Source organism: Genypterus blacodes, unplaced genomic scaffold, assembly GCF_046128005.1.
Source record: "Genypterus blacodes isolate CSIRO-AG114 ecotype Tasmania unplaced genomic scaffold, CSIRO-AGI_Gbla_v1 ptg000450l_1, whole genome shotgun sequence".
NCBI lineage: Eukaryota > Metazoa > Chordata > Actinopteri > Ophidiiformes > Ophidiidae > Genypterus > Genypterus blacodes.
In genome coordinates this window covers 30,001-38,571 of record NW_027467219.1, presented here as the reverse complement: position 1 = coordinate 38,571, position 8,571 = coordinate 30,001, and the positions used below count along the sequence as shown (strand labels likewise).

The following is an 8,571-nucleotide window of genomic DNA, read 5'->3' as shown; positions in this document are numbered from 1 at the left end:
CAGAGAAAGGAGGAACAATGGAAGACCTGATGTCTGTCATGGTGAAGCTAGGTGTAGGTTGTTAATGAAAACGGAGCACGAAGCCAAAGCAGATCAGAAAAGGGTTTTCAGATGTTAGGTTCATATTTTAATGATTCTATGTCAACACAGAGCAGATCTGTCCGTGTGTCTGTCCTGTACTGCCATCTTGTGGTGAAGGAGAACACTGCAACCTCTTAGTAACATTTTGATGACGGAGCTTTACAATAACCTTGAATAAAAATGCACAAAACCAAAACCGCTCAAAACAACTCGACTTCTGAAACAACAGATGTTGACTCTTTTCGTTGTTTATTCATACTTGTTAAACCAAATGATCGTTCTTTATTACTCGTATTTTGGTCGTCTGCTGTTTAAATAAAGTTACCTTTGAACAGGGGACGACAGGAAGAGGGCAGGCAACCATAGCAACGCGGGTCACAAACATGGCGCCTTTAGTTTTGCTGCTGTGCTCCTTCAGCCTCCTGGCCTCGTTTGTCTTCACCGCAGATTCAGCGGACCCCACCGGAAATACGACTTTGTTCACCGACCAGAGCGTCTCTGGGACCGACACGGACACGGACACGGACACGGACACGGACACGGAGGCGTTTAAGACCGCAGACTTCGATTCTCCAACACCGACACGGAGCTCCAGCGGCACGGAGGAGACAGCGGGACCTGAGACCTCGGGACCTGAGACCCCGGGACCTAAAACCTTAGGACCTGAGACAGCGGGACCTGAGACCTCGGGACCTGAGACCCCGGGACCTAAAACCTTAGGACCTGAGACAGCGGGACCTGAGACCTCGGGACCTGAGACCCCGGGACCTAAAACCTTAGGACCTGAGACAGCGGGACCTGAGACCCCGGGACATGAGACCTCGCAGCCAGCGGGACCTGAGCCGGGGTCGCTGCCTCTGTCTGGCCGCCTGCTCCCTCCACTCACCGCCGGTACGTTCAGCTGAGAGAGAGAGAGAGAGAGAGAGTGAGTGAGTGTGAGTGAGTGAGTGAGTGTGAGTGTGTTTTGGTCTAGTTGTTTTAAATTACAGCCTGAGAGAGATCTAATACTATACTATACTATACAAATAAACTGTGTGTGTGTGTGTGTGTGTGTGTGTGTGTGTGTGTGTGTGTGTGTGTGTGTCAGTCTCCAGCTTGTGTCCCTGTGATGTGTTCAGGGACTCCTGTGACATCAACTGCTGCTGTGACAGAGCGTGTGGCGAGCAGGCGGCTCTGTTCTCCAGCTGCTCTACACACACCGTCAGGTCAGTGGGTCGCTCTACACACACACACACACACACACACCTTGGGTCCCTGTGTTAGCAGCTTTTATCTGATTTCTACCTAACCTTCTGTTCCTCAGTAAACAGCAGTCCTGGTCACAAACTGGAGTTTAACCTCCACAGTAATGAGGATCTGTGTGACATCATCATAACTATCTCATCTCCATGAAGGCAAACAGGAGCAGGAAGTCACACTGAGGCTTCTGCTGTCAATCATCTGTTGGCATTTTTAAGATCCCAGTCTTTTTTATCTCTTACATCCAGTCGTTCTGACTGGATTCAGACTGGATTCAGAACCACACCCAGGGTTTGTGATTCTGTCCACATGGACCTTTAAAGGGCTGTTTGGTGAGTTGGAGCATGTTGGAGATGTTTGATCCTTGTTCCTCTGCTGGTGTCTCCTCTCCTCCTCCCCCTCCTCTTCCTCCTCCTCCTCCTCCTCCATCTCCCCCTCCTCCTCCTCCTGCTGGGTCCACAGTGGCAGCAGGCAGCTGTGCAGACAGGAAGTGGCCTCTTACTCTTTGACCTCCACAGTGGAGGGTTACTCCCAGGTGCAGTCTGCAGTCCAGAGGGAGAGCAGCTCCTCCGCCCTCTGCATTCAGGCTCAGAACCGTAAGTCTTTCCTCTGATCCGGCTCTGCTCCCCCACATGACTCCTCTCCACCTGAGTGACCTCCTGCTGGCCTCCCTCCAGGTGTGGACGCCTTCTCTCATCCCTCGCCCGCTCTGCCAACTGACAACAACTTCGACTCGCTCTTCAACCGGTTCTCCAGCTTCACTTCCTCTGGAGAAGCTTCAGCTCCAGAGCCCCGGGCCTCAGCTGGATACCAGGTCAGACTGAGACCGGCTTCCTGTCACTCATCACTTATTATTGCTTCCCTGATTGAGTTTCTACCTACGCCAAGGTCGGGTGAAGGATGAAGTGCTGAGCCTGATCAGCAGGTTGTGACCGTGTGCTCTCTCTCTCCTGGTGAGCTCAGTATGGAGACGTCCTCCTCACAGACAGAGACAGAGACAGAGACGTCTTCAGGCTGCCGGCTCCTGGTGTCACCAACCAGTGTCTGGACTCAAACCCTGCAGGTAAACACACAGCAGCTGGTTCTGACCTGAGACCTGAGGCCCCCCTTCACCTCCAGCATCCTCCTCTAACACTGTGTGTGTGTGTGTGTGTGTGTGTGTGTGTGTGTGTGTGTGTGTGTGTGTGTGTGTGTGTGTGTGTGTGTGTGTGTGTGTGTGTGTGTGTGTGTGTGTGTGTGTGTGTGTGTGTGTGTGTGTGTCTCTCTCTCTCTCTCCAGTGTTCCTGAAGGAGCAGAGGAACTCGTGCTCCCGCCCCCTCCTCCTCCAGCGGGACTGCGGCGCTCTGTCGGCCCTCAGCTTCCACAGCTACGCTAACGTGCGTCTATTTGCGGTGAGTCCATGACCTTGGCATGACATCATCATCATCAGAAGGTAGCGTATGCGTCAGGTTTTAAAGCAGAAGCCTGCAGGTTGAGAGGAGAAGTTCAGGACTTATTGATCCCAAAGGAAGAACGTTCTGCATGTTAACATGAGGTCATCTCTTCCTCTACAGGGGCCGAGTGCAGACGCAGAGGTCAGTATGTCCCCATACATGTAGCATGTAGCATGTAGCATGTGCATCCTAACACAGCTCCCTCAGGGTTGTCTCCATGTGCAGCGCATGAACGCCGTCATGTGACAGTCACACACACACACACACGTCTGTCTGAAGCGTGTTCCACTGCTGCAGTAACATACATGCAGTCTAGAGTTCATGTGTGAGGAGGCTCAGCTGACTGACGCGTGTCCCGTCTGCAGGTGGTCTCCGTGGAGGTGTCCTCGCTCGTCCTGCGGTCTTTAGAGGGGACGCAGGCAGAGGTGCGGCTGAGCGACGGACCGGACCTGAGGCCGGTGCTGCTGAGCCCGGGCCTCTGCTCCAACGTGGTTCTGAAGGTGAGCCGACCCAAACCTCAGCCCGGTGCATCGATGAGCTCTGGACCTGAACCTGTGCTCTCCTCCCCTCAGGTCTCCTATGTGCTCACCTACAGTCCAGCAGGAACGCTGCTGAGGGCCGCCGCCTCTCTGCTCCTCGGACCTGTCCGTCAAGAAGCCACGCCCATGGAACAGCAGTTCAGTGTGGAATTCATCCAGGTACTCCAACATGTGCAGCATCTTCATGGGGTCGGGCCCTGATGTCTGTCTGACTGCTGAGCTCTGGTTGGTTGAGCCTCTATGGGGGTCAGAGGTCAGTGGGGGTCAAGTAGGCTGCTGTGCTGGACTCTCTGTGTGTGTGTGTGTGTGTGAGAGAGAGAGCTCATCTGTCCTCTGTGTGTAACCCAGGGCAGCAGCCAGGAGACGTCTGTCCCTTACAGCGGAAATCCAGGTTATGTTGTTGGACTTCCTCTGGTGTCCGGAACCAGAGCGCCAGAATATCCTTCACTGACCAGCGTCTGACCCTGAATACCTGACTGACCCCGACCCTGCCCCGACCCTGACCCTTTCTAAATGTGCTGGAAGATGAAGGTTTGTCTTCCTTGACCTCGACCTCACAGGCATCGCTCGAAGCATCGACCCCAGAGAGACGCTGTCCATCTTACACAGCGCTGAAGACCAGGACTGTCTCCAGGGGCCACATGGGCGCTCCCCTCTCCTGTTTGGCCAGGACTCTGTGTCCGGCTGCACGTTAAGGTCCAGACATGATGATGACGTGATGTTGACCTACAGAGTGACCTCCTGACCCCCTGACCCTGACCCTTCTCACTGTGCCACACCTCATCTCCACAGACTCCAGGATGCTGCTAACTGCTCTCTGGTCTCACTGCTCCTTCTGGAAGCGCTGCGAGGACCAAACTCTCCCCAGGATGTGGCCTCCTTCGGATCCTCTCCTCTACACAACCCTCTGGACTGGGTGCCCATCAAGAGCAACGCCAAGCCTGTGGTGAGTTTCACCCCCGATCTGTGACGAGCACCTGGATGTTCTGCTGTAAGAAGGAACCAAAGTCATCTAGAAGCTCCACGGCAGAAAGAACGAGCAGTGAATGAATGACAAAGTGGACAGACACACGCGGTCAAAGTCCAGAACCTGCAGCCGCCTCACCTGTGACCATAAGGCAGTGTGTTCATGTGAGGCTCTCCTTTACGCTCACCTGGTGGAGGTTTGCTCTAATTGTGTTTTTCTCACTTTGAAGGAGGCCCAGAGTTGCAGCATCCCCCTGTCGCGTCACTTGGACATTGAGTGGACCAAGTACGGGTCCTTGGTGAACCCCCAGGCTCAGATCGTGGCTGTCAGAGAGGAGATCCGGACCAACACCAGCAGTTTGGTAAGAACCGGTGGAGCCGCCGCAGAGAGAGGAGGAGCTGTGAGTGTGAACGTCTGTGAGCGTCTGCGTCTTCTCTCTTCTGTAGGACCTTCTGTCTGGGAGAAGCCGTGTCCTCTTCATCTCCAGCTCTGTGGCCTTCAGGCCCGTTTCTGCCGCCGCCCGTCCTGGCTTCAGGGCCGCACCGACCATCGACGCCAAACTGCCTTATGACTTCTTCTTCCCTTTTGTGTGACTGAAGGAGTGTAAGCTGGGGGCTGATGCTTCAGAGCCTAGCAGCTGTTAGAGAGTCAGATACACTCTGAGGAGAGCGGAGCAGAGCCCACACAGCCTGGAGGCCTGTTGCTGCTCTGGAGTTTACAGGTCTGAGTTGGAACATGACATCACCGCTCAGCGTCTGGTAGACACGCCCACCAGTCAGCTGCTCTACATACATCATGTGATCTAAGCAGGGCGGTGCAGTGGGTAGCACCTGTTCCTCACAGCATGAAGGTTGTGGGTAGGAGAGCTTCCTGTACGTAGTCTCACCCTAACCCTAACTGTCCTTAGGTTTGAATGTCAGAGTGTTTATGTTTCTGTGTCCATGTGACCACGGTGACTCCGCCCTCAGCTGGGATCAACTCCAGCGCCCCCTGGTGGATGAGCGGTGATTGATGGATGGATGTGATTAATAAATAATGATCTGTAATCAGATTGAACTTGGACTGGATCACATGTTTACATTTCACACAGGTTTGTCTCTTTGTTTATAAAGTTTATGTGTGTGTAGACAAGTTTATTACATTTATCAAATATATTCTCTTCAATGGAATAAATTCATTACACACAGATTTATATTTCATTCTATGTACAAACATGAGTGAGAAATGTTTAGAATATAAACAAACAGATGAAGAGGCTCCCTAAAGGAAGCTTCAAAGGGAGCTTCAGAGGAAGCTTCAGAGGGAGCTTCAGAGGAAGCTTTAAAGGAAGCTTCAGAGGGAGCTTCAGAGGAAGCTTCAGAGGGAGCTTTAAAGGAAGCTTCAGAGGGAGCTTCAGAGGAAGCTTCAGAGGGAGCTTCAGAGGAAGCTTCAGAGGGAGCTTCAGAGGAAGCTTTAAAGGGAGCTTCAGAGGAAGCTTCAGAGGGAGCTTCAGAGGGAGCTTCAGAGGAAGCTTCAGAGGGAGCTTCAGAGGGAGCTTCAGAGGAAGCTTCAGAGGAAGCTTATAGAGCCAAAAATCACAATCTGATTCTCTTTGTTACAGACAGATAGGTAAAGCATTTTATGATGTCACAGTTCCAGAATGTCTCTTCTTCTTCTTCTTCTCCTTCCCCTCCTCCTCCTCCTCCTCCTCATGTTAGATCTTGACTCCATGCTGCTGCAGCAGAGCTTTGAGTTTCTCGTTCTCTTGTTCCTGGGAAAACAAAAGAGGAATCTGAAGTGATGAAGATGTTTGAAATGTAAATCACAAGTTGGGTAAAAAGGTGCTCTGTTGCTCATGTTGCCTTGGTGACCTTTAGCCCTAACCTTGTGCGTTCAGGTCAGGTGACCTTTGACCTCACCTGCTTGTCACAGCGCTCCTGTAACACGGTGACCCGCTGGACCAGGTGGTCGTAGCTCTCCTTCAGCTTGTGGATCTTCTGGTCTGCACGGTTCTTCACAGACACCAGGATGCCTGACACACACACACACACACACACACACACACACACACACACACACACACACACACACACACACACATACAGGGTCATCCATCACCCAAGCACCTTCCCTCATTCCTACAAACATGGAACGTACCGTTGATGATCCTGGCCACCCTCCAGAGCCGCAGCAGGATGAGGAGGCCCATGCCGTCGAAAGCGTCCTCGCTGAAGACGAAGACAACGTCCAGCACGAAGGACAATACCACCACCACGCCGTCAAACACCTCAAACCTGTGCTGGAAGAACTCCAGGCGGAACGCAAACAGCTTACCCATCAGCTCCACCATGAAGATCGTCAGAAGAGCCAAGCTCAGGTAGTGGAAGACCTGGAGAAACGTTTGAACTCTGACCTCTGCACTCACTTCACAGTAAATGATGCTACGCCACAGGTCGGAGGACATTTGTCTCACCTGAGGGACGATGTGGCCGTGTTGCAACTGGATGACCGACAGATCGATCAGCAGCTCGGCCAGAACGAACATGGCGTCCAAGACGACCAGACACACCACCAACACCTGCGTCATCAGAGCCAGGACCGGACCGGACCCCAGGGCGGGAAGAGAGACGGAAGAATACAGGAAATACAATCAGAGACGTCTGCAGCTCATCGGGTCCTCCAGTGAAGGAGGCTTCACGTCTGACTCCTCACCTGGAATCTGTCGGAGCCGAACAGACGCTTGAGGGCGTCTCTGAAGGTGAGCGCCGCCGGGTACTGACCCGTGGCCGGACCCAGATCCTCGCTGGCTTCGTGCAGCTCCTCATCTTCAGACGTGGCCCGATGCTTATCGCCCACAGCCGTGAAGTAGCTCAGGTACCGAGCCATGAGTCCAGCTCTCCTGCAGCACAACACAAGACCCGATCACACAGGAGCAGAACCTGAAGAGGGAAGAGACCCAGCAGAGAGGGGAGGAGAGGAGAGGAGACCTGCAGAGGGAAGAGGAGACCTGCAGAGAGGAGAGGAGACCTGCAAAGAGGAGAGGAGACCTGCAGAGAGGAGAGGAGACCTGCAGAGAGGAGAGGAGACCTACAGAGAGGAGAGGAGACCTGCAGAGAGGAGAGGAGACCTGCAGAGAGGAGAGGAGACCTACAGAGAGGAGAGGAGACCTACAGAGAGGAGAGGAGACCTACAAAGAGGAGAGGAGACCTACAGAGAGGAGAGGAGACCTGCAGAGAGGAGTGGAGACCTACAAAGAGGAGAGGAGACCTACAAAGAGGAGAGGAGACCTGCAGAGAGGAGAGGAGACCTGCAGAGAGGAGAGGAGGTGAGACCTACAGAGAGGAGAGGAGACCTGCAGAGAGGAGAGGAGGTGAGACCTGCAGAGAGGAGAGGAGACCTACAGACAGGAGAGGAGAGGAGAGGAGAGGAGGTGAGACCTGCAGAGAGGAGAGGAGAGGAGACCTACAGTGAGGGAAGAGACCCAGCAGAGGTGAGACCTGCAGAGAGGAGAGGAGAGGAGAGGAGAGGAGAAGAGAGGAGAGGAGAGGAGAGGAAAGGAGACCTACAGAGAGGGAAGAGACCCAGCAGAGGAGGTGAGACCTGCAGAGAGGAGGTGAGACCTGCACACACACAGTATGCTGCAACCTCATGTTTGAGCAACTCAAGAAGGTTTCTGCTCAGCCTTGGTTGTCTCCTGCGCTGCTTGCTTGTCTCCTTCCCTACTTGCTTGCTTGTCTCCTCCCCTTCCTTGCTTGCTTGTGTCCTCCCCTCCTTGCTTGCTTGTCTCCTCCCCTCCCTGCTTGTCCACTCAGCCTTGTGGCTCTGCAGTGATGTGTTCACTTCTCCACATGTTGGACAATCTCAGTTCTCTTCCTCTTTCTTATCTTCGCAACATATTATTGAGAAAGCAGCGCCCACAGGAGGAAGCAGCAGGAGTGTCACACACACACACAGGGGCACACACACGCGCACACACACAAACACACACACAGGCACACACACAGGCACACACACACACACAGGCACACACACAGGGGCGCACACACACACACACACACACAGGGGCACACACACACACAGGGGCGCACACACACACACACACACACAAGCACACATGCCGCCCACAGGGGCACACACACACACACAGGCACACACACACACAGGTACACACACACAGGCACACACACAGGGGCGCACACACACACACACACACACAAGCACACACACACACACAGGCACACACGCACACACACACAGGGGCACACACACACACAGGTACACACACACAGGCACACACGCACACACACACAGGGGCACACACACACACACGCAC

At 53.7% G+C, this 8,571-nt stretch overlaps 2 protein-coding genes across 3 annotated transcripts in view; one reads left to right on the top strand and one right to left on the bottom strand.

Moving 5' to 3' along the window:
* Positions 1 to 453: 453 nt before the first annotated feature.
* Positions 454 to 5,625, top strand: tctn1 (tectonic family member 1). The gene is made up of 14 exons (XM_076139776.1): positions 454 to 972; positions 1,169 to 1,286; positions 1,783 to 1,916; positions 1,998 to 2,134; positions 2,284 to 2,383; positions 2,599 to 2,711; positions 2,874 to 2,894; positions 3,119 to 3,253; positions 3,326 to 3,451; positions 3,641 to 3,729; positions 3,851 to 3,988; positions 4,085 to 4,238; positions 4,489 to 4,620; positions 4,706 to 5,625. Exons 1-14 carry the CDS (start codon positions 465 to 467, stop codon positions 4,850 to 4,852), a joined length of 2,052 nt encoding a protein of 683 aa, XP_075995891.1. The 5' UTR covers positions 454 to 464; the 3' UTR covers positions 4,853 to 5,625.
* Positions 5,379 to 8,571, bottom strand: part of hvcn1 (hydrogen voltage-gated channel 1) — a 4,004-nt gene continuing 811 nt past the window's right edge. Inside the window, exons 2-6 of one of the 2 annotated variants that reach the window (XM_076139775.1) lie at positions 6,951 to 7,177; positions 6,712 to 6,816; positions 6,396 to 6,627; positions 6,158 to 6,270; positions 5,379 to 6,009 (exon numbers count right to left, since the gene is read on the bottom strand). In XM_076139775.1, the coding sequence (XP_075995890.1) occupies positions 5,953 to 6,009; positions 6,158 to 6,270; positions 6,396 to 6,627; positions 6,712 to 6,816; positions 6,951 to 7,124 (681 nt within the window). In that variant the 5' untranslated portion in view covers positions 7,125 to 7,177 and the 3' untranslated portion in view covers positions 5,379 to 5,952. The remainder of the gene's footprint in view (positions 6,010 to 6,157; positions 6,271 to 6,395; positions 6,628 to 6,711; positions 6,817 to 6,950; positions 7,178 to 8,571) is intronic. The other variant, XM_076139774.1, reaches the window with a different exon arrangement.

Coding starts and splice junctions, on each gene's coding strand:
- tctn1 (XM_076139776.1), top strand. CDS start 465: ATGGCGCCTTTAGTTTTGCTGCTGTGCTCCTTCAGCCTCCTGGCCTCG. Junction 2,895..3,118: donor GGCCGAGTGCAGACGCAGAG/GTCAGTATGTCC, acceptor TCCCGTCTGCAG/GTGGTCTCCGTGGAGGTGTC. Junction 3,989..4,084: donor GTGTCCGGCTGCACGTTAAG/GTCCAGACATGA, acceptor TCATCTCCACAG/ACTCCAGGATGCTGCTAACT.